Source organism: Artibeus jamaicensis, unplaced genomic scaffold, assembly GCF_021234435.1.
Source record: "Artibeus jamaicensis isolate MK-2021 breed Jamaican fruit bat unplaced genomic scaffold, CSHL_Jam_final contig_64, whole genome shotgun sequence".
In the NCBI taxonomy this organism is placed as follows: domain Eukaryota; kingdom Metazoa; phylum Chordata; class Mammalia; order Chiroptera; family Phyllostomidae; genus Artibeus; species Artibeus jamaicensis.
In genome coordinates, this window is record NW_026521911.1 from 12,983,437 (window position 1) to 13,009,932 (window position 26,496).

General features: G+C 34.9%; 1 protein-coding gene and 1 non-coding gene across 13 annotated transcripts in view; one reads left to right on the forward strand and one right to left on the reverse strand.

The window, feature by feature from the left end:
* The window catches only part of PICALM (phosphatidylinositol binding clathrin assembly protein), a 124,741-nt gene that overhangs the window by 79,204 nt on the left and 19,041 nt on the right, over window positions 1-26,496 (reverse strand). For all 12 annotated transcript variants that reach the window (XM_037167617.2, XM_037167616.2, XM_037167615.2 and 9 more), the window contains exons 2-3: window positions 6,860-7,002; window positions 2,870-2,945 (exon numbers count right to left, since the gene is read on the reverse strand). In XM_037167617.2, coding sequence (XP_037023512.2) covers window positions 2,870-2,945; window positions 6,860-7,002 — 219 coding nt within the window. The remainder of the gene's footprint in view (window positions 1-2,869; window positions 2,946-6,859; window positions 7,003-26,496) is intronic.
* Window positions 25,875-25,977, forward strand: LOC119065557 (U6 spliceosomal RNA). Its single transcript, XR_005085614.2, has one exon. It is a non-coding gene; the product is annotated as a U6 spliceosomal RNA (small nuclear RNA).

The following is a 26,496-nucleotide window of genomic DNA, read 5'->3' on the forward strand; positions in this document are numbered from 1 at the left end:
AAATAATTATTCTGCTCAGCTTCTAATCATCATACCTATCTTTTACTTATTAGAAATTAGAAAAAGATGTTGTCTTATAATACTTGGTAACCTCATATCTCAAATTTAACATCCTATGGAACCACAACCCTACTACTCAAATCATTAAGCAGTTTTACAATCCTCATATCTAAGAAATTATTTGTATATTATTTAGAACAACCATAACCATCTATGCCAATCTTATTAAAAAGTACAGAAAATAATTGCATAGTACAATGAAAGAAATGTCAATATGTAACAAAAAACAATTGTGGTTTCGATAAAACTTTCTAAATGAATACCTAAATCACCCTAAGGTTTTGTTTCAGTACAATCATGGGATCCGAAAATTTCAGCAACATAAAATCTAATCAATGTTATAAAAGGGAAAAAACTGGCATTTTAGTTATTGCCTCGCTCAAGGAAGTCTATAAATTTTTCCTCCTGACTGAAAAGCAGGTACATTTTATTTTGGCTGATCTTCATTTAACAAATTTAACTTTACTTAATAATGATCTCTGCTACTTCAAAAAGACAGAAGAACCAAAAAAGGGAAATGTGAACCAACTGAATTTAACATAATTACCACTTCATTTATTCAGAAAATATTTCTTCAACATTTATTAAGTGCAACTTGAAAATCGGTGAACAAAATTAAAAAATTACTGCACTCATAATTTCTCATATCCACTAGTGTATTCAATAAAGTGTTACAAATTCATACTCTTCAGCTCTTTAGTTCACACTGTTCCCTCTAACTGACTCTTATCCTCTCCTACTGAGGGAAATACCTCTCACCCTTCAAGGCTCAATCTGTGAAACCTTCCCTGAATTCTCTGAGCTCCCACATTATTCTTACTTCAAATACAGCTTACACCTATCATACACACACAATATCTCACTCACTACACAAGAAGCTTATTTATATTTACATACACCTAGTATAACACCTAGTACATATTCAGTAAAATACACAACTCTACCCAACCAAATATATCAACAATAAAAATTCCTTTTCTAAAACACCAATTAATTACATGATTTTAATTACTATTTCAGTCTTATTTTTATAATCTCTTCAGAATATGAACTTCCAATAAAAGGCCTAAAAACTGTTCTCTACATGAAAGAAATAAAAGTCTTAAAACTTCATCATTAGAAGTGCTTAACTTGCATTGAAGAAAGTGGCTAATAAGCACAAAAAACCTCACTTGGACATATGCATATAATCTGCTCTAGAGTAATAGTTTGCATATTATTTTCCACAGACTCTTAGTTCAAATAAACAAAGGGGAGAGGCAGAAATAAAAAGATGAGCCGTTTCTTTCATGTCCCTCAAAACAAAGCAGCTCCAGTTTTATCTGTAGTATATATATCTAGCTTCTATTTAAGATTTTTTAATTTGAAAAAATTTCCTGCTTAATTTTTTTCCTCAACTACTTAGAGCATTATATTCTTCATTAAAGTAAAATCAATCTTGTAACACTTGGTCCTATGTATAGATTACTGTTCTTCCAAAATCTCTAAAAGACTGGTATTTATTCTAATGAATACTTCCATCTGCCAAAAGTAAACAAGTACTGAAACTGGACAGTCCTGGACAGTCCCTAACTTCTACTGATTTTATATCCACAAGAGCCACAATTCAGGTTCTCATTAACTCTCCACTGAATGACCAAAATGATGATCACAATAGTTTTAATGTCTTCGAGATTTTATTCACTCTAATCCAACCTGCACTGAGCTATGATGCTTGCTTTATTATACATATCTCCTCTCCCCTTCTCCCTCAACTCAAAAAACTCTCATGATTTCTCACTACATTACAAAACCCCAACTTTATCAAATTCTTCCTCGCTTGATTATGGTCCCAAAGAGCTGCTTGAGAGCTATCTGCCACTACATATTCTCCAATACATCATCCATACATCGCTCATTGCTCTATAAATCTCAAATACCCCATGTTCTTTCACATCCATGTTTATCTGTGTACCTTTGCTTAAGCCAACTCATGTCCCTGTCCATCTTTCAACATCCAGCACAAAAAACCTTACCTTTTCTAAACACATTTCCCAGACTGAGCCTTACTGTTGGATATTCCCAAGTCATCTAGTATATTCTTTGAGGTTCTTCCTAGAGTTGACATTCTGTAATGCTAATGACCTGGTTCTGGGATAAGTATTGTACAACAGATCCAATTAAGACAGAATTATGCATTGAGGGCTACAACACCAAATTACAGGAATTTCAAGTTAACTTAATTAAAAGTAAAATACGATAAAAAAAAAAAAACAGGTGTGAGTATCAATGAGCAATTTATCTGAATAAAACACTGCTTACCTTTGCTACTTAATATTCCCAACTACATTCCTTGGAATATCCAAGCATAAAATATTAATAATCACAATGAAAGAAGATACTTACATAGTGTTTCCTGTGTGCCAGGAATTATTTTAAGCACTTTACATTTACTGATTAAAACTAGGTTAAGTTTCACACAAAAATTTACAGAGTAGGTGGTATCATTATTCCTGATTTTATGGGTACAGAAAGGTGAAGTAACTTGTTCAAGTTCATGCTAGTAAGTAGTAGAGATGGGATTCAAACCTAGGCAATCTAGTTCCAAAATCCAGGCTCTCAAAACACAACCCTAGACTGTTTCTCAAAGAGCTTTAGCTGTCAAGTAGTTAAGTCAATCTTATTCTTCACACTAAAGTAGTTTCTTCTCCTCTGCAATTACTGAAATTAAGAGGTTCCTCTACAGCACATGTTCTAAAAGACAAAATTCAACTCTGCAGGAATCATCACATGGGGTCACTCTTGATATGCTATAATAAGTTGTTTTTACCTTGCAATCCACTTTTATCCAAAAAATTGCTTAAGTTAAACAACGTGTTTCTTGAAGCCAAATACTGAATAAAACGCTGGAAAAACAAAAAATAATTGTGTCAAATTAAGATTCTGTCATCCAACAAACTCTAATTTGAGAATTAGGGAGAAAAATGGTTAACATATTCCATTAAGCTTATCTAGTTTAAATTTCTCATCCATAGTCTTCCTTTGGTTAACTAGTTACCAAACCTAAAAATATATATTTTCAATAGCATACAAGAATTTATTAAAGCCTAATGCCCACAGCTATTTAAGCCAAAATAAAAATGGGCACATTAAACTCAGTAACTATTTTGCCCTTTTTTACAGCATATTTGGACTACAGCTAATCATACTTAGGTGGCATCTTGACTTTTTAAAAACACAAAATACTTGTAATTGTATGCGTATAAGAGGACAATATTATAGACATCCTTTTACCCACTTCCTAGATTAAACACATTACAATACTTAAGAGTTCCTTATAGAATCGATACATTATAGACTCTATTGAATACACACTTTTAATTCCATTCCCTCTCAACCTCTTCAGAGGTAATCACTTTTCTGAGTAGGTATACATCATTCCCATGGGTTTTTATAATTTTACTATACATATACATCTATAAACTGTACATAATTTTGTTTTCTATTTTAAACTTACAGAAATATCATACTGTACTTCTTTTCTAATGTGCTTTGTAACAACTTTTCTCCAAGAATTATCCATTTAATATATACAAACTTCATTTATTTTTTAAACATTTGTGATATTTTTAATTTCTTTTTTAAAAAGATTTTACTTACTTACTTTTAGAGAGAGTGGGGAAGGAAGGAGTAAGAGAAGGAGGGAAACATCAATGTGCAGGAGATACAATGTTCAGCTGCTTCTTACATGCCCCCAGTGGGGGGACCTGGCCTATAACCCAGTTATGTGCCCCAACCAGAAGTAAAACTGGCAGCCCTTCGGACCAGTGCTCAATCCACTAAGCCACACTACCCAGGGCTCATTCATTTTAAATGATGTTCTAGTATTTCAATGAACTACTATAATATTATTACTCATTTCTTTATAAATAAAGTTCTTGCCAATTTCACTATTATTAACAATGTTTAATTGACATTTTTGTACTTGATATCCATATACAAGCATACGAGAGTTTGTCGTGATATATACTCGGGGTTGAATTGTTGGGTCAACATGTATTTAAAAGTTCATCTTCTCAAAATGCTCCCCCCAAAGTGCTTACCACAGAACACTATCTTAATTTCCCATTACACACAACCTTAATAAAAGGGAGCTAAAGAAACTCCTTGCAATTTCACTTTTAAGGATTCCTTTTTTTAAAAAATATGCAGAGGGTTATCATCAATTTGGATGCATACCATCATTCCCAATTTAATTTTGTTGATCTGAGATCATCCTACACAAACCAACCAGGATTTGAAAAACAATCTGTATATCAAAGACTCACCTTTCATCACTTATCCTAAAACAAACTATTCAAAATGGCAGTATTAGACTCTGATTTTTGTAAGCTTTGAAAATTCTTTGTTTTCAGGGCCTATCCTGTGCATTATAAGATGTTTAAAAGCACCCCTGCCCTCAACCCACTAGGTGCGAGTAGCATCCCCTTCAGGTGGGACAAATGTACCTGGGTGGGGGAAATCACTTTCCTCCCTGCCTTATTTGAGAACTACTGTTCATGGTATCCCCAACACCACAGCATAAGATCCTATGCATGCTCTCTCACAGAATAATAGCAACTGCCACTGTGAAAACCCAAGGGTTGCATAAACTAGCACAAAAAGATAAGCAGATCACTGAATTTCTTGTAGCTGCTTAAGGGAAATATGAGTTTATCTAAAAACTACATATAAATGCTATCTTTCTCCTCCCTTCAGTCAATTGTAAATAATGGCAATCAACTTTTAGCTTCTTAGACTTTATCAAAGTTTTGCTTCTAATATTATTACCTTATTTACAGCCTGCTTATCTGGCATTGCAGGTGGTTATATTTGTGGCTTTTTCTTTTTAAAGAATAGACTACAGCTGACCCTTGAACAATGTGGGGGGTGGGGGTTTCAGCATCCAGAGTAGTCCAAAGGCCACATATAACTTTTGATTCACCAAAAACTTAACTACTGTTAGCCCACTGTTGGTTGTTAATAGGTATTATATATTGTATTCTTACCATAAAGTAAGCTAGAGAAAAGAAAATGCCTTTACAGTACTTACTGAAAAAAAAAAAAAAAACCCACATATAAGTAGACCCATGAAATACAAGTCCATGTGTTTAAGAGTCAAGTGTACATTTTTTTAAGTGAAAAATACATATAAGCCTGATATTCTTTGGACTAAATGATCACAATCTTAAGTAAATATATTACCGATAAAAGTAATTATCCTAGTTAAGATAAAAATGTTTCAAGTTACATTGAAATTAGTATATCCAAGTATTTCTACTGATTCTGTATACTGGTTATAATGAATTAGAAGCAACTGAGCCATATATGGCACTCAATGTCCTAAAAATGGTCATGCCTACTGACCAGTAATCATGTTTCAGGTAACACTTCTTGAAATAATTTCTTATTAAGAACTACAAATAAAAGTATTCAATGTGGTGCTATAATAGTGAATAATAAGAAAACTAAATTTCCAGCAACAGGAATAGTTAAGAAAATCATGAAGCCCTGGCTGGGTAGCTCAGTTGGTTAGAACATTGTCCCAATGCACCAAGGTTGCAGGTTTAATCCCTGGTCAGGGCATATACAAGAATAAACCAATGAATGCATAAATAGGCAGAACAACAAATCAGTATCTTTTTCTCTCCAACCCCCTCAGAGCAATAAATACATTTAAAAAAATCATACAGTACACATTATCAACTATGTAATAACTAAAGATGATAAATACAAAGAACATAGAACATGGAGATGCTTATGTGACAATATATTTAAAAACTACGTATTTTATCTAGATATAGCTATAAAAATACTTTTGGAGAAGGACCAAAAAGAACACCAAAATGTGCAAGCAGATCTGTTACAATGATAAAGTTGTGGACAAATTCCTCTGTTAATTCTGAACTTTAATGATGCTCTATTGGTATATATCAAAGATGACAGAAGAGTCTCATGACTAGAAAGCTAAAAATAATGAGTGAAGTGATGGATGCCTGAAAGTCATTATGCTCAGAAGTCTAATGCCAATAACTAATGTCCCTCCCCATTTCTATGGAAGCTATCTCCCAGGAACCCACAGGCTGCATTTTTCTAAGACACATACCAATGTAGATGCATCTAGTTCCACTCAAATGTTCTTTTAATACAATTTTACAAGTTAAGTATACTGGGCTGAGAAAGTCATTTAAGGTAGAACTAAAAAATGAGCTGCTAGACTGGCATTTAAAAAAAAATTACTCTCTCCAAACATTAAACTGCAAAAGCTTGTACATCGTATTTGTTCCCCATTTGGGTAAAGAAAACTTTAGACACATGTCTCATGTCTGCTGAAGAAGGCTTTCTTTAAAATCAGTCATTCTACCAAAAAGCCATCACACTCTTGAATCGGGCAAAGTGTCTCCAACAGACAACTTTATCAAATCAGACAAAACTGATTGGTCTATAGTGAAAAAGCAACTGGATATAAATAAACATACAGTTTATACTCAGGCCTATGAAGACTAGTGCTGTTTACAGAATCCATCTCCAGGCACCGATCTTTGCTTCTTGATCTCATTATTGAAGCCCTTGATGCTCTGACCCACTTTCTGCGTTCTGTCTTAGAAGCCATCTTTTCCCAAATTGTAAGTTCTACAGTTGTTATTTCTTTGTAGGCACCTTGCCCTATTCACCTATTTTTATTCAGTTGCTGAAACCATTCCTTAAGTTTCAGGGGAAGAAGCAAACTCAATAATCAGTCAATGCACCAGTATGCTCATTAACCAAAAATTCTTCTTACCTCATTTCCATACACCATCAAATGATGAGTTGTAATGAGAGATTTGAAGACCACCACCCAACTACTGTTAGTAGTTCTTTCAAATAAACTGTCTGCCAACTGCGGGATATTCACATTCATCTCATTTGTGCACTGAATTAAGTCTGCAATAAAAGAAAAAATAATTTATTCTCTGGCTTTAATTTATTGCTAATACCAGATTTTCTAACAGGGGAAAGATCTAACAGAGTGGAGCAACAGGTAGTTTGGAAAAGTTGTTGAAGATCTCAGAAGAACAACTGACACCAATCAGTATAATCTACCCGAGAAGTGAACAGGGTATAGATTAGGATCACATAAATGATCAGTAACACCAGAAGGTAAATCAAACTCCCTCGAAGAGTAATTCACCCTCAGATATTTTATTTATCTCAAAGGGAACTGTTTCAAGGCCTTGAGGAACTTTCACAATTCTCTTACTACTCATAAACCTTCAGAGTTACAATACTAGTATTATTCAACTTTACCTTAAAAAAATTTTTTTTAAATCATACATGTGGAAGCATGAACAAACTAAAGGTCAAACTACCTTTATTAATATCCTCCCTAGAATACTGTGTGTGCACCGCTAGGAAGATAACAGATATGTGGTCTTGCAGAGGGTGGGATTCTCAGTTTGTTTATATAAAATAATTCTCATTCTTTTCTCCCTTCCATTCTACTATGTTATCTCAGGTGCCAGTTGATAACAACTAACACTGACAAAACTGAAAAATAGAAATGGACTTAAGTTTCTTATTGCAATAATTTCCTAGTAAGAAATAACCCAGGAATTCTACTCAATTATTACTGTGAAAAAGATAGAATATAACTCCCAATTTTATGTTTCAAGCTGAAAGCATTACTATAAAAATAGTCTAACATACAATTGTTTTAGCACTAAAACGGAAAAAGGCTCTTAACAGACTTCCACTGTGCTTAAGAGATTATCATTGGCAAAGTTAACAAAAAAGAAAATTCAAAATATCATCCAATTTAAAGAATTAACAGAAAGGAAGACCAAGATATAAGTTGTTTTACTTTTAAAGTATGTATAAGTATCTCAATTGTAACTACCATAAAGGGAAAAATATTAAAGTCATTCATTACTCATTAGTAGTTTTGTCCACTTTTAATCCTCAGTGTATAATGATTAAATATGAATTCAAGTGACCTAACTGGGCCTTGATTGCTAGCAAGAAACATCAATATAACTATGACCAATTATCTGTTTATCTTTCAAAAATGTTTATTCTAATAGTCCAATTATTATACAAAGTAACATTTGTTAAGCAAATCCATTTAGATAAGCAGTTAACCTAGCCAACAATTCTTAAAGAACAAAACACAACTGTCAAACAGAATAGCCACGAAACAGAAGAATGACACAAGACTTTCAGACTACCTGCAATAGTACCTTCCACTTACCATGTATGGTTCAGCTCCTGATAGTAAAAAGCAGAATTTGATCTCTACTTTCTCTGAATCTTTTTACTTTTATACCTGTCCTATGGCACTGAAAATATTTATTGTACTTGCCTTATTTCCAAAACTAAGCTTTCTCTGCCTCTCAAAATACAATCTACTGAGGGCCTATCTTTTTCTTGCTCATTGTGAATTCTTTAAAACTTGAAGTACAACAGTCAACTTCTGAACCTAATTATAAGAAGTTATATTCCTAGCTTTGTTCCTATATTTATAATTTCTATATCCTTCCAGAAACTGTCTTGATAAGCTACTCAGTTCTTAAATGTTACTTCCCCATTATCGCATCAATAGTCATTTTACTCCTCATAACCTTATTAGTTTTCAAAACAATGTCACAAAATTTCTTGTCACAATACTGCCCCAAAGGTACTCCTACCTTTGTGTGTGTTTATGTACATTCCCTAAAGCCAATCAGTAAACAAGTCTCCTACAATTCCAGTTTTTCCTCTCTATCCCACTATCGCTGCCAAGTCAGAGTTCAAATCTCATTTATTGCTTAAGAAGTGGCACCACTTCTGGGAGCAATAAAAAATTGGGAAGGAAGATTATCATGCTGAGGGGTTTTAATGGCATTTAATATCAAGGATGAAGAAAACTGTCCTGCAAATGTGCCCCCATCAAGAAATGTTGGACCGACTGACCTCTTCACTTTTATTTATTTATTTATCTATTTATTTATAAATTTTTTTTTTTTAGATTTTATTTATTTATCTTTAGAGGGGAAGGGAAGGAGAGAGGGAGAGAAACATCAATGTATGGTTGCCTTTCGTGGGTCCCCTGCTGGGAAGTGGCCTGCAGGGAACCGGCCTGCAACCCAGGCATGTGCCCTGACTGGGAATCGAACCGCGATTGTCTGGTTCGCAGGCCCGTGCTCAATCCACTGAGCTACACCAGCCAGGGCTCTCTTCACTTTTAGTAACACCTGACTGGGGGACTCACCCTTGCCACACCACCAAATACTCTCTGAACTGGTCACAGAATGACCTACAACACAACGCTGACTATCACTGCTTAACCTCAATGATGTCTCCACTGTTTAAAGGATGGCATACATTTCATCCTTGTCAATATCCTCCTTGAACCTCACTTTCCAACACAAACCCACTTTACAGTTTTCTCTGATGTACCTTGCTGTTTCATACCCAAATCATTCCATTACTGTTCATTCTTCAAAATGAATGAAGCCATCCCCTCTGTGAAGTCTCTCCCTTCACTAAGACCTCCACAAGGCGTTAAAGCTGTCACATAATTCCATACTACAGAATTACTCTACACTATAATTATTTACTTCCAAATCATCCTCTTCTACTAGAGTGAGAAAACTTAAAAGAAGTGTGCTAACATTTGTTAGCAATTTCCATATTATTCATCACAGAGCTAAGTAAACTGCAGTATTAGTCATATAGTCTGATTTTAAATGAAGCCAAAGATGTAATTTCAGTTTTAATTAGTGTTTTATGTATTAGAGTACACATAATCTACCTCTTATATTTTCTTTGTGATCAACTTCACTTCAGTGACACTGACATCACCTGTGTAATGCCTCCCAGAAGCCAAGTACTCTTCCCTCAAGTGCTCAGCATTTCCTGTTCCTTCTGCCTAGAGTACTCTTCTCTCAAATATCTATACTTCTTGCCCCCTTACTTTATTCTGATAGATCATTGCTCAAATATCATCTTATCAGGTGAGTCAATCTAAATATTTGCCAAAAAATAACAAAGCCTTGGGCATTTGTTAAAAGTGTGTCCTTCCCAATTAAACTATAAATGCCCTGTGGGAATGGCTGTTTTCTTCTCTGCTGTATCCCCAAAGGCCTAGAATAGTGCCTAACATACAGTGGTCACTCTTACTTTCTGAATAAATACATTCATTCTAGTATGTATACAGACAGTCCTCACTTTTAAAGAAAGTATCCAAATGTTAATTTCTACATATATTAAACCAACAATTACAATTGTTTGCACAACCTGCTATTCCCAAAAGGTTGAAAAACAAAGCTGAGGCCATTATATGTGAAAATTTTCAAATTTCAAGTTCAAAAATATCTAACAAATAAGGGTTTTTATTGTAACGTTTAAAGGTTTTTATTTCATGTTTATGAAAACAATGCTTTAGAAATGGCCATATAAAAACTAAAGAGTAACTTCAGAATCTAAAATATAACACTTAACAATTGAGAAAATGAAATGAGTTCATGATGAAATGATAAATCCACAGTAGACCAAATGCAAAACTAAAGTTATACAAATATTATTGAGAGAAGAATAAACTGAATAGTTACACAAACTCTGCAGCACATACTTCCCCAAAGTTTTTTAACTCAAGCAGGTCATTTTCTCCATGCAGTAATTTTTATTTTGCACAATGTTTCTACTATAGCAGTAACTAGAAAATGCTTCCAAGCTGAGCTCCAACACTTCAGGAAGGAAATGTTTTCCCCACCTCTAACCAAAAGCAAACAGTTCCATAGAAAAATTGAACATATCCTGGGAATCTTCATAGCTACTGCTTTTTCCATTCTCAATCTAAGAGATTTCGTTTCTTAAAAAGCAAAAACTTGACATTAAATTTTCCTTAGGAATCAAAAGGATTCCCAAGAAGATACATATCTTACATTTTCTTTTAGCTATTTACCTTAAGAATACAAAAACTGAAACACCATCTTGAATATTACATTATTAACAATTCCTAAACCCCACACTCGAAACAAACTTACTACTACATGATGTATAAATTCTTTGCTTTATTTAGGTAAAGATGAAAATTCATGAGGATTCCTAGTATTTAAGGTAGGAAAAACCAGGCCTAACATGAAAATAAAGAGCATTTTTCCAGAGGATGCAGGAGGAACCAATCTCTACTACACAAAAATGTTCTTACTTTGGTTTTGTAATTATATTTTATTGACTTGCTATTACACTTTTCCCAATTTTCCCCTTTTTGTCCCCCTCCACCCAGCACCACCCACTCCCTCAGGCAATCCCCCCACCGCTGTTCATGCCCCTGGGTCATATGTGTAATTCCTTGGCTACTCCATTTCCTATACTGTACTTTACATCCCCATAGCTATTCTGTAACTACCTATTTGTATTTCTTAGTCACCTCAACTATTCATTCATTCCTCCATACCCCATGTGGCAATCATCAAAATGCTCTCACTATCCATGATTCTGTCTCTGTTCTTGTTTGCTTAATTTGTTTTTTAGATTCAACTGTGACAAATATTTGTTGCCATTTTTGCTGTTCACAGTTTTAATCTTCTTATTCTTAAATAATTCCCTTTTAACATTTCATATAATAACGCTTTGGTAATGATGAACTCTTCTAAGTTTTTCCTGTCTGGGAACTTCTTTATCTGTCCTTTGATTCAAACTGATATCTTTGATCTCTGATAGGTAGAGCAATCTTGGCTATAGGTCCTTGCTTTTCATGACTTTGAATACTTCTTGCCAATCCCCTCTAGCCTACAAAGTTTCTTTTGAGAAATCAGCTGACAAACTGCCCTACAGATAACTGCTTTTCTCTTGTTGCTTTTAAGATTCTCTCTTCACATTTAACCTTTCACATTTTAATTATGATGTCCTGGAGTGGGCCTCTTGGCATCCATCATGTTTGGGACTCTCTGTGCTTCCTGGACTTGCATGTCCATTTCCTTCACCAAATTAGGGAACTTTACTTTCATTATTTTTTCCAATAAATTTCCAATTTCTTGCTCTTTCTCTTCTTCTAGCAACCCTATGATGAGAATGTTGGAATGCTTGAAGTTGTCCCAGAGACTGCTTACACTATGCTTACTGTTTTGGATTCTTCCTGTTCTGGGCAGTTGTTTTCTGCTTTCTTTTGTTTCAAATCATTGATTTGATTATCAGCTTTATGTACTCCATTGCTGTTTCCCTGTAAATTATTCTTTACTTCCATTGGTGTATTCTTCATTTCTGGCTAGATCATTTTTATGCTATTGAAGTTCTAAGTTCCCTGAGCATCCTTATAACCAGTGTTTTGAACTCTGTATCTGATAAGATTGCAGGATTCCATTTTGTTTAATTTTTTTTTCTGGACTTTAGATCTGTTCTTTCATTGAGGCCATGTTTCTTCGTCTCCTCATTTTGGCAGCCTGTGTGTGTTTGTTTCTATGTATTAGGCAGAGCTGCTGTGACTCTGTGTCTTGGTAGCATGGTTAATATAATAGGTTTCCTACAGAGTTCAGTGGCACAGCCTCCCCGGTCACCTAAGCTGGGTACTTAATGTGCACCAGCTCACCATCCTCCTGTAGCTGAGCCTTGATTGCTGTTGAGAAGTCAGTGGAAGGGATTTACTCAGGCCAGTCAGCTGCAAAGACTTGCTGTGACCACTGATCACCAACCTCCGCCCTCTGTGAAGGATCAGCAGTGCATGGGCAGTGTCATGGTGCTCCAACATCATCTGCAACTATTCACTGGGTACACAGGCTCTGGGGTTTCACGGGTGGTCCAGGCCAAGGTGAGCCCCCACCTGTGTTCTGCCCAGGGCCACCTTACATTAGCTATAAAGCCATCTGAGATGTCTGCTACTTGTGCTGGATGGACTTGGAAATTCCCAGGCAAAGCCAAGCTGTGAATCTGGGCAGGCTGCTGCTAGTGCTAGGCCAGGGGCCACTCAGCAAGAAGTACAGAGGCTAGGGGCTTACTGAGGCAGATTTGTTTGATGGGAATTAGAAAATTGTGAAACACAAGCCAAGACCAGCCATTCATATGGAAAAGTCACAGTTAACAGTTTTGGTGGGCCCTAAGTTGGCAGGGCCGGAGTCTCATGGGATCTCCAGGGTGGGAGGTTGATGGAGTCTCAGATACGGCACCAGCCTGACAGCTCTGTGGCTCTGTGGGGAGGGGGTTCACAACAGGGTAAATGGCCTCTGCCTGTCTTTCAGTCTTGGAGAAAGCTGTCCACCAACTCCTGCCTTAATGCCGGATACTTCAGGTCCTCCCTGGATGCTACTGGTGCCTTTCAAGCTGCTACTCCAGTGCTAAAGTTCAGAGGAAGTGAATCTATGTCCATATATGGGTTCTTTAAGAAGAAATGCCTGGTTCAGTGGTTTCTTCCACTGACTCAATCCCCGCTGCTTTTTACCACCAGAAGTTACAGGGACTTATCTTCCTGGCCTTGGAACCCTAAGCTGGGGGAACTGGTGTGGGGTTAGAACTCCTGAGTCTTGATATATCCCTCCCCAAACTTTATCTGCCACACATGGATATGGTACCAGCTTGTTCCATGTCTCCACCCTACCAGTCTGGATGGATGTGGGTTTTCTTTTTAATTCTGGAGTTGTCATACTTCCATTCAACTCAATTTCCAATGGTTCTAAGTGATGGTTGTTCTATATTTTAGTTGTAATTTTGATGTGATTGTATGAGGAGACGAGCTGTTGTTACCTATGCTGCCATCTTGACTGGAAGTCACTTTGATTTAATTTGCCCCATAACAATGTCCAGGGTAAAGTAAATATGTTAATTGTATTAACATATGGAAGGCACCTGCCCACAGGTAGGTAAGGTCACAGGAACTCACTACTAAGTGACAGGTTTATTAATTAAATTTTTGTAAAAGGGTGCTTAGGAACATACATACAAACTGAATATGCAGCCAATTTAATGCAAGTCTTAAATTTCTGACTAATTTAAAGTAAAAACATAGTAAGAGGAATGAAATGTAAAACCAGTTTTGTATTTAGGAAAAGATGTTCAGCAAAGTACAAAAAAATCAGAAATGATCAGTTACTAGTGATTTCAATCATCTGTGAGCTATATTCCTTGTGCGGGCCACAAGCCTACATAGACTTTCCCCTGCAGTTTACTGACCTCAGAAACTTAGGGTACTTTTGGTTCACTTCCACAGAAAGTCAGGCAACCCAGCCAGTGGCATGCATCATTAACAAAATGCAGAGGCCTCAAGTTCCCATCTAAACAGAGAGTCACTAGACAATATCAAAACTATGCTGATACGCAAATAGATTGTCTGATAAAGGAGGTTGACTAAAAATAGTATTAATTTTTTCTTTATAACAGTATAGGCATAACAATCATGTAGCCAAATTCTTTCAAAAGGGTCACTTTGCATGATACTCTTTGCAAATGCCTTCAGAACCAATTTTGGTAACGTAAGACTGATTTCTTCAATCATCTAGAAAAGTGAAGATACAATCAATTTACAAGACATTTTAAGTGGTTCATCAAATGTTGCACTTCACTGATAAGATCTTTCAAATTTTTCCTAGGTAGGAACACTAATAAAGAAATAAATATTCACCAAGAAACACTAACTAGAGGGTAAGAAAATAGTTTCTAAACTTTTGATATAAAGAATTAACAATACTGTTTTCATTTAACAAAAATTTTAAAGTATTTAGGAAACATGCTAATTGAAATCAGACTGAAGCCTAAAGAAATTACACACAGAGAGGCTCATCTGCCCTGTCATATAACCTCAAATGTCTGGGAAACACAATGAACTCGTATCTTACTCCATTCAATTTTTTTTGTATAAAAGGTCATAGAGTATGGTCCAAATGAGATGTAATTGCTACAATTTTATCTTTAAAATCTATGGGGTCCTTTGTGAGAAATATAGCATGATAAACTTTTTTTCCATTAGAATTAACAAAAATTAACACCAAGGACTAATTTAGACCTTAAGAAATTAAATCTAACCAAAATGTTAACTGGATGTTAAAATAAAAACTGGGAAAAGACAGGATATAGAATGCTCAACACAAGTAAAAAGACTGAGTTAATCTGAAAAGAGGAGAGATGGAGGCATGCAAAGAATTAAAAAGAAATGACAAAGATATCCAAATGGCTTTAATAAAAGTACTACAAAGCTAAGGAACCTAAGTCACAATGTAAGTGAACAAGTCCAATAACAGTGGGATAGTTCATTAAAAGACAGAGGCCTGACAATGAAATACTATGAAGCCAACTAATACATGGCAAAAAAAAAAAAAAGTGAACAGGAGAAAATGCTCCCAGTATATTAAGTCAAAATCATGTTAAAAAAACAAGAGTAAGACTCCATTTTTTTAATTGTTAGATGTATGTTTTATGACATATACTATATTTTCCTAAAAAGTACAAGAACACTTTTCAATATTATTCAGTAACTAAGTTACATATGATAACAGGTAGTCAACCAATAAGCAAAGGAACTGAACCACTATTATTTCCATAATTTGACAAAGCTCATTAAGCACCTCTCAGGTCATTCAACAGATATCAACCCTGTAGAGTATTCATCCTAGACCCTCTGAAGTATATCATGATCAAGAGCAGAAAGGACAGCCATGATATGTTCCTTTATTTCTTCAAGGATATGGAGAAGGGATGGCATAAGCACAAGGGTTGCACCGTGTGACAGCTGGAAATTGTGTTGCCCCTATTACAGAGGTAGGCCAATATTTTGAACAGAAATTTAGCCTCTCACACCATGATAGGTGATGAGAAATCTCCAGAACCCACAAAAAGAAAATAAGGCCAAGTCCCATCTCATTAAAAAAACAAGTTGTAGCTATAAGAAAATCAATTTGTTAGCACAACTAGCTATGCTAACTGTTAATGTGTTCTCTGCAAAATGAATGGACTAAAGATTCATATATGTAAAAACTAAGAAACATAAATTAACTATAATTTAGTAACAGTACATGTTATATTTAAACTTGTTATTACGTTTTTCTTTCCTTTTAAACCACTTTTTAAAAAATCACATTGTAAGTGAGAGGGTTTTCCCCTCCTTTTAAACTATTCAACGGAAAAGCTAATAAGTCTTCACAAATTCTCTCATTATCTGGACCTCTGTTTAAACAAAAAATTTTTGAAGATATATTAACCTAAGAAGACCTCCATCAATGCTAATTTAGGGTGCTTATGGAGGCACCTAAATAAATCCATTTAAAATAAAGAATAAAAAAATCTAACAGATTTAGAAAGCATTCCTGGATATACCACACAACTGTCAAGTGTGGTGTGTCTTCAGAAACTTTAAAAAACATCAAAGGAGAGATGATTGACCTCTTTTATTTCCATAGCAAAAGAAAGAAGTGGAACTAAAGAAGGAATGCCTAAGAAAGAATTCAGATGGAGCTAGGAAAACAAAGCCAACCCAAAGATATCCTACATGAATGTCTGGCTAAAATTTAGCCTCTTAAGTCATTGCTTAACACAAGCCAAGTTTGCTAAATTGTCCATACTTCAATTTCAAAAGTGAAAAATAAACTGTTTTATTTATTGAAATGATTGTGTACTTCTCCTAAAATTTTAATCATATACTGTGTTGGCCAAAAAGTCCTTTTAGTTTTTTTCCTATAAAATAAAAGACACATTTTTCATTTCTACCAATAACTTTGTTGATTTGGCTATTTTGAATATGTTGGCTGTCTCCCGTGTGGTATAACATTGATTGTGTTCAATTAATACCTTGATTTGATCACTATCAACTTCATATGGTCTACCCAACCATGGAGCATCACCCAGGAAATCTGTAGCATTAAACTTCACAAACCACTTTTGACATGTTCAGTCAGTCACGGCAACATCTCCCATATACTACACAAGTCTTTTTTGGTGTGTTTCAGCTGAGTTTTTACCTTTCTTGAAATAATAAAGTTCAATTTGCCAAAAATATTGCATGTTTTCTTCCATCTTCAATATTAAAATGGATACACAAAAACTCACCAATTTTGTTAAGTTTCTTTGAAATGTGTGCTGATATGACAGCTGCCACAACACAATCTAATGAAATTGTTTTTAGTGAAGTTAAAGATGACTAAGCACTACTAGAGCCATTTTCCAGAAAAACAGCAAACTTTTTGGCCAACCCAATACATAGCATCCTTTTCAAATTAGTCCAACCAACTGCCTCTTAAAATTTTCTATCATTATTTATGCATTTACTCCCTCACCCACAAATCTTTCATACATAAAATTTTACCCACCCCCTGAAAAAAAGGAAATTTTAAATCATTAAAATGCTCTATAAAAAAACATGTACAGTACTCTTGGAATACTCTCAGAATTCACTATCACAGACTTATTTTTCAAATGAAAGGGTCATTCCCCCCATCACAAAAGATTTTAGTATTCCATATAAGCATTATTAATATTTTAAAAGTCTGAAAACCTAGAGCTTCTCCTTGTTTTTCTGGTGTATTCTGCATTCCTACCAGTAGATGGAAGACTATACAGTGAAACAATAGAACTCTGGCAAGAACAAAACAACAGGTTCAGACTCATCCATAAACAAACTCCTTAATTTTGAGATTGTTTAGGATTCCATTCTAGTACTGCAAAGTGGTGATTTCCAAACCTAGATAACCTACTCTCATCCCATATTCCAAATAAGGGTATTAGAGATGAAAAACTATTTTGGTAAGCACTGCCTCAACAGTAACTATTACTTGTGTTAATATAAACAAATCACTTAACATAAAAACTATAAATTTTATTTGCCCTGGCCAAGTGGCTCAGTTAATTGGAGCATCATTCCATACATCAAAAGGCTGCAGGTTCGATTGTCGGTCAGGGTCTTATGGAAGGCAACCAATCAACGTTTCTCCTTCACATCGCTGTTTCTCTTTCTCTCTCATATCCCCTCCCTTTCCCTCTCTCCTTACTTCCCTCCCTCCAGGTGAGGATTAAAAAAAATCTTTTAATTTAAACTGATTAGAAAAACAAAATGAAAGCAGTATAGTGCTCCAACATAAAAAACAAAAAAACCTTAAATAACATCCATGGTATAAACACAAGGTATTCTCCCTCCCTTCTTTGAAGATCTGAATTACAACCCTTTCCGTAGGAAAGAAAATATATTAAGTACCAAGTAGTTTAAGAATAAATAATAAGGCCTGAGCCAGGTAGCTCAGTTGGTTCTACCATCATTCCCAACATGCCAAGGTTGCAGATTCAATCCCCAGTCAGGACACATACATGAAACAACCTATGAATGCATAAATAAGTGGAACAAGAAATTGATGTTTCTCTCACTCTTCCTTACTCTCTCTCTAAAAAAAATCAATTAAAAATAGTAAATGTCAAAATTACAAATTCTCTTTTTAAATATTACATTTTAAGAACTTACTAATAGTTTATGAGCCCAGTTAAGGGGATACAATCAGGTTTCTCAAAAAATAACCTAATACTGGATCAAAAACATACAAAACCTGATTTCCACAAAATATCTAGACATGTACTATGAAAAATAGTGACATTGATTGAAGAAGATAAAAGAAACACTGCACATAGGACACCATCTCAGTCTCTTTCAAAGTAGGCACCTTGGGATCTCACACACTTCTCCCCGTCACCATCAGCTGCACTCTCATGTTTTCTTGAATCTCATTGACAGTCTGAAACCTCTTCCCTTTCAAAGGCGGTTTTAGTTTTGAAAAAAGCCAGAAGTCACAGGGCACCAAATCTGAGCTGCGTGGGGGCTAAGTCACCTGGGTGATTTTGCCAAAAGCTCTGCAAGAGACAAGATGCATGAGCAGGTACCTTGTTGTGATGAAATTGCCAATCACCAGCTGCCCATAGCTGTGGCCTTCTGAATCATCCTAATAGTTTCCATGGAGAAATGTTCAAAATTAAGGCAAAATTTCATGCAGATTCGTTGCTCTACTTGCTCAGTCATTTTGCATGTGATGGCCACACAGTACACATGCTCACTCAAAGGTGGCTACCGCCTTTGTTCACACATACGCATTACAGTCCACTCTCCTTGGCTGCCAGGTTACATCGATGTTCTCATTTTATTAACAATAGCTGGACTTTTGTTGGACTGTGTGTGTGTGTGTGTGTGTGTGTCCAACTAACAATATATTATGAGTACTGTAGTTACCTCCACATGCTATAAACCAGAAAAAGTGGGTGGGGGGAAGCAGTGTACAGAAAAAAATGGAAAAATTCTTTCATTCCAACAAGACAAGGATATAGGAATTAAAGCTTGACAGGCTCTGTGAGAGGCTCAAGGAATTAGAACTAAGTGTGGAGAAAAGTATGTTATTAATAGGGGGTGATCAAGTGTCCTAGTTTTCCTGAAATAGTCCTTTTACACCTGTTGTCCCATTCAGATAGTTCATCCTTTCACTCTCAAAAGTGACCCAGTTTGGAATAAATTACATGCCACCCTAGTTATAAGTGACCTAATAAAAGTCTACATGTAACAAAGGAATTAATGTACTACCATCATCTACTCCTAGTGTGTTTGCATTTTTTCTTCTATGACTGCTATATTCTGGTTCTATTCCAGAACACGGAGCTTCCTAAACCCATGCATTTAACCCTGAGAAAAATCATCTAATCTACTAAACTTCAACAAATCCTAGATACAAATGATTTTCAACTTTCTTCTCTGAAAGTCAATATAAGGTCTTCTGAAGAGTTGGAGATAATAGAAATTTTCACCTCTATGTCCAAAAATATCTTATGCTAAAAACTAGGAACATAATCTCAGCTGTGACCTGACTATTCCATTTTTTTTTGTTTTAAGCAATCCTGATTCATTCTTTATTCTGTTCAAGTAAATCAAGGAATAGGCTGCTTTCTTTTAGCTTCCAGTGTGTGGTATGGAACCTTGTACATGTGTGATATGATGGTATAAATATTTGTAGACATATAGGTGAAAAAAAAAACCCGTTTCTCCACTCATACGGTTCAGGGAGAAAAGAGAAAATAACAGGCAAACAAGTCCTCCCCATAGCTAGGTTAATGTTATTATGTAACAGCCAAGCTCAAGTCTAAAAATTAGGAATCCAAAACAATTTTCATGGCTTCTCTGAACAGTGGAAGACTAACAGTACAGTTAGTCTCTCTGTCAGTCTACCACACTCAAAAAAACAAGTTTTACATCCCCAAAGCAATTAGAACATCAGATTATCTATGTTCTATCTTCCGACAGCTTTCCAAACAGAAACCTTTTCATTTAACAATATTCAATACATATTATAACATGCCAAATTGTCTTAGGAGTTAGAAATATACCATAGTGTCCTGGCTAGTGTAGCTGAGCTGGTTGAAGCATCATGCTATAAACCGAAAGGTCACTGGTTCAATCCCAGGTCAGGACACATGCTTGGGTTATGGGCTCTGTCCTAGCCAGGGTGCATGCAGCCAACTGATGTTTCTTTCTCTGCCTCTCTCTCTGCGTGCCCCCCCTGCCACCACGCTCTCTAAAATCAATAATTATGCCCTCAGGAGAAGATTGATATATACAGTGTATTTTTCTGCATATTATGTGCCCTTGTGTATAAAGTGCACCCACTTTTTAGCCCAAAGTTTTACAAAAAAAACTTTCATTTTAATTTTTTAATTCAATTATTTATTTGTATTTAGATACTTATATTTTGTATTATAAAGGAATTCTGCATTTTTGAACATATTATAGTGTAAGAAATTTTATGTTAACAAATTATAAAACACAAGAACAGATACATGGTCGTTCTGGTACTAGCCATGTATAATGCACACCTTTATTTTTCCTTCAAAAATCTGGGCATAAATGTATGTATTATACACAGCAAAATATGGTGTATGTGTGTGTATAGTGTGTGTGTGTGTGTGTGTGTGTGTATATATATATATATATGAATGAAATAGTGGACAAAGTTCCAGCCACCATGAAGCTTATATACTAGTGGGGAGAGACTATCTGTAAATAAATGAACCAATACATGGCAGATGGTGTTAAGTGTAGAATGGGCATATGTTTGGAGGAGGGTACTACTTATACCTGATAATCAGGAGTCTGGGATAAATGAGACTTTTGAAAATTACAGTAACAATGGTAGTGTCACCAGTGGCCTGGAGGCCTATGCAACTGACCAATATCATTAACTACCATCTCCACATAGTGGGAAAGTATGAAGACAGCACATTCATTCTATTTCACATATATCTGCTTCACCCTTGCCAAATCTAAGTCACGCTGAAAAGAAATCTTCTCTTAGTGATTATGGGAAGCCTCTAGTTTTATGTAGACAATTAGTAGCAACCATGGCTATCTAATTTATTAATTCGTACTCTTCATAATTAAGTCAAAGCAATCTGTTCACCTTAAGCAAGTCAAAATGATACCAGCCAGTTACACTACAGTTCATTAAGTGCCACACACGTGGCAAGCAGACATCGAGACACCCACCCCTCTTAGCCACTGGGTAACACGTGGAAAGTCATTTCTGGAAAATCTTTTTTCAAACTGCTATAAACAGTAATAACACATATAGCCAAAAAAGTAAACACCAAATAATTATCTATATAGGTTTAAATTTTGAAATTATTCTCCATAAATAGAAAATATAAGCAATTAATACATTATTAACAAGTAACCATGAAATAAAGCCAAAGTTACTTTTCCTAATTAGTTTAAACATAAGCCTTTAAGTTTCCACAAAGGAATAATCACTACAAGCATTCCAACAATAACAACAAAAAACTCTATCCTCACACATTTCATTACCACACAACTATTTTTAAAAATTCCTTATGACCCATATTTGCCTATTTTCTGGCATCAGAAAAAAAAAAAAACACTGTAATTTCATCCTGACAAATGCCTTTCATAAAAGACATAATATCTTGAGATTTTTAAAAAATCTGCTTTATTAAGCTGCTAGAATTAAAGTTAGTTTCAGAAGATGTTAGCTTTTTAACTTAAAAATTCCATGTAAATTATGCCTCAATAATGTTAGCAAAATGGGCAGGAAGGAGGGGCAACCCACCAGTTTAAATGTAAAAATCCAAACTTTGGCCATCAAAAAATGTTAATCCGAGAAGGAAAAAAAATTCTTTCAAAACTGTTTACAACGATAAAATATTTGGTGTATCAAAGTTTTCATTTGATTCACTATTTAAAAGCCATCAACCTTAAGTATATTATAAAGCTAATATTTTGAGACTCTATTAGAAGTTGACATAATCACAACTTACTTTATACACTGTATGGTTAATTTATTTCCCTTAAATATAGGCTTTAACTGTTTCTCAAAATTAGGCACTGTGACAACCGGACCTCTTGCTACTAGAGATTTTGGAAACAAGGAATTTAACACCTAACACACATAGTAATATTTACAGTGGTTTATTTAGTACTTCTGCTTCTCTATATCAACTACACTAAGACTAAGAATAAAACAGGTGATTCTTTCAAGCAAGTATCTATCTTAGTTTAGGTATGTAGATAATATCACATATATTTCCAAAATCCACATTCTATCTTGAGATAGGTATCTGAAGAGTCCCTCAAATTTTTGAGAGAATTTATTGTTTCTCTTGTTTATGAAAATGCAATATAAATTAAAAAATGTCTAGACTAGTAACAAGGAAAAATTAAACCACCTTTTTCCCTTTCATTCTATAATACCAATCTGTCACCAGTTTATGTTTTTGCTGTTGTACAAAGGCTCTTCATATAAGCCTTCTACATAATTAAAATGCTACTACTTTTCAAGAATGATCCCTCCCTAAACCTGACAAATCAGACTGGAGAACATCAACTTTTGCTTTCACTGCAATACTGGATAGCTTCCAAAAGAACTGGGATTGGCAGTTCTTTCTACTCAAGATCATTTCTCCCTAAAACTCTTGCAAAACTCTTCTCTTACTCATTCTTATTTGATAGTCTATCCTAAGTGCTATTCATCTCCAAATCTATTTCAAATAGTAATAATGATAATACTAATTTCGCCATCACAAAAATTATGCTCTAGGCTCTCCTATCACCACTTCCGTGTATGGCCCCATCTATTTCCATGTGCTAGGACTGAACTGTAACTAGTGAGATCAGAATGAGCAAAGGATATAAATCAAATTCCAGATACGATATGTACCATTATAACTTCAGGCATCTTAATTAGTCCCTCAGTTTCAATCTCTCCATTTAAAAAATAGGAATATTAATAACTGTTACAAAAATATATTGTAAAACAACATAGAACACTTTGTAAGCTTTAAAGCACCATTACCAATAATAGAAATTATTAGTTTTACTTAGTGCCATATTTTATTGGTAAGTTTACCCCTCATTTTAGTAGACTATTTCTCCATCACTTTCCAATACAGTATTATGAAACCACTTCAAACTCACTGACTTCTGCAAAATCTTCTTTAGAAGGTTCATAAACTCCAATTTCTTCAACTGGGAAGTGTTACCATAGTTACTTGCACTTGATCTGAAGAGTGGGGCAAAATCTTTATACATGCAAATTTTTAAACATTCTATAAAGTTCTTTTAATCCTTAGTCATCTGATTATTTCAATAGCCTTGTGACAAGCAAGGAGTGCTCTCTTATCTCCAAGGTAAAAATTTAAATGCAAAGGAGTAGCTGTGCTGGAACTAGATACTTTAAAACAATACTCTTGCCACCAGAGAGATGCCTAAAGATATACAAGGTATACATATTTTCTTTCAATTCTTTATCTCTTCATTCCAAGTGGTCTGAGTCTTGCCATCAATTATTCTAAAATTCACACATTCTCTCTTTTTAGCCCTCACAAATCTAATTCCTAGTACGGACAGTAATGATCGCATGTCTGGTACAGTATCTGCTCATTAGCATCACCTTCATTTTGGCTACAATAAACTAAAGTTGACTAGATGTAGGAAGGCATATTATGCAAGTTCACAAGGAGCAGGTTTCAAGAATTTTGGGCATCCTCATCTCCAAAAACCTCAGAAATCACAAGATTTAATTTATAAAGCAAAGTTTAAAAAAAAGGCAAGAATGTTAAAAAACAAATTAAGTCAACTCACCAGATTTTAGGTGACTATATGATTTTACATGAGAGAAATACAAAAACTAGTTTTCCAGTCATCTGTCCCAAAGAAGTAATCATTCTAAGTAGGTAAACTATGCTTAAAAGGGCCTCAAAAAGCCAGACTACCTCTGGATTGGTCACTGGCTAAGTTAGGAAAACAAAACTCTGATAACAAAGTAAAAGAAAAAACACTTCTAGGTTAAGTGTACAGGCTCCAAAATAGGAAGCAGCTTAAGCTTCTCTTCTTAAAAGGTTTCCCCTGATAGGAAGAAATGGCTTTCTCCCTGCAGTTAGTCAAGGAGTGTCTCAGCCTACTAAACTACTTTATAAATAGCTTCCTAATCTAACTGCCAGTTACAAATTCTATAACTAAATTTTAAGTCAGCAGGTTGTTCTTTACCAATATTCAGATGTACCATGCAGTGTTTCTGGCATGTGCTATAGATTATCACCTGAAAGTAAAATGCCTTGGTTAAAAGTCTGTCACCATTTCAAAACAGTATGTTGCAAGAATATGAAGAACAAAAATAAATGAGTGCTTATAGTGTACCAAGTCTATAATCTTACATGAATTAAAATGTAACAAATTCCAAACCTGGTAACTACAAAATTAATGTTATTTCTGTAAAGAAAAGTTACAAAAGCTAATGTTGAGAAAAGAAAAAAATACAGAAGGAAATACTACCAGCCAAACCACAGCTTCTCAGTCATTATACAGCTGGCTTTACTTCTAAAAGGAAATGTACAAATGGGAATAAGGATAACGAGGTTGTTTCTTCCCAATCTAAAAACAGAAGACAAAGTGATGATGTAAAGAACAAATAGATCTCTCCTTTAGTTTCATATCAAAAGATCAAATGCAGCTATCCTATAACCCTCTTGAACATGCAGTTTTTAAATACAAATTCAATGCAGAGCAATCCATTTACCAACAAATGTTCACAATGGCCTTATCTATCAAAACTAAACCAATTCGCTCAAGACAGCTCACCTAAAATTAAGGTAGAAACTGCAATTATAAAATCAGTTTTATTTATTTTCTACTTGCCTAATATAAATGCTACACCTTTCCAAAAACCCTGTCCCTCTCTTTCCAAAAATGCTATCTAAAAATAGCCTGGCTGGTGTGGCTCAGTGGACTGAGTGCTGGCCTGTGAACCAAAAGGTCACCATTTCAATTCCCAGTCAGGGCATATGCCTGGGTTGCTGGCCAGGTTCCCAATGGGGAGTGTGCAAGAGGCAACCACATATTAATGTTTCTCTCCCTTTCTTCCTCCCTTCCCCTCTATCTAAAAAACATTAAAAAAAATAAATAAAGACAAACTTGGCAGTTAAAAAAGGCATCAACAACTTTTAAAATAACTTTCCTAAGTAAAATTACATATTGAATACAACTAAAGATTATTCTAAACTACACCAGTAAGTTGCTTATTTAATTTCAAGTCACAAAAGGTAAAAAGATGACCAAAGAGAAAGACAACTCACACTGTATTTGGCAAGTCAACTCAAAGCTTGCTACATGTACACATACAAGTAAAAGCAAACTTTGTTTTTGCTCTTAATAATTGAATAGGTAAACAAAAGATTACAGGCCAAAAATGAGTAAGCAGTTAGTCAGAACAACTGACACAGCCTTGGCCTATGACACAGTTCTAGCATTAACAAGTAGATATATGCATTCCTATCCATGATACACAGTCACTGTATATATATACTTCAAGAGACAGTCCTTCTAGAGCTTGCTTTGGTAGCATATACACTAAAACTGGAACAATAACAAGAAGATTAGCATGGCCCTCGTGCAAAGAAACACAGTCCTTCTAACAAGCAAACAATAATAATGCTTTGATTTCCATGGTTCTATGAAATTAAAGTAAGGGATAAAATAAGGTTTGAGGCAATAATTCATAAATTCATCATTTAAACCAATAATTTAAAGATAATGTTACTGTGCAAATGATCATATAGTGATGGATTAGTGATGGTCCATTATATAACTTCAACTGATCCCCCATTATGACCAAGTGCCAACAAATGCAAGACAATTAGCTAGTCTAAGTCACTTAGTTTGTGATAACAGTTAAGGGACCACCACCGTCATTCTTTTTCAGAAATCAAATTCATAATCCTGGCATGAACACATAAACTTATTAAGTGAACCAACTAACTAAAGACCAAGATCACATGTGAATATTTTCAAAGTAGAGATTAATTCTGCACAAGAACTTCACATTTATAAAATACAACAAAAAACTGTTAACCAAATAGTTCACTAGCCAAGTATATAAAGTCCATTATCTTCATCTCCAATAAATCTTCATCAAAGATTTATTAAATATTTACTAAGATACTATTATGCAC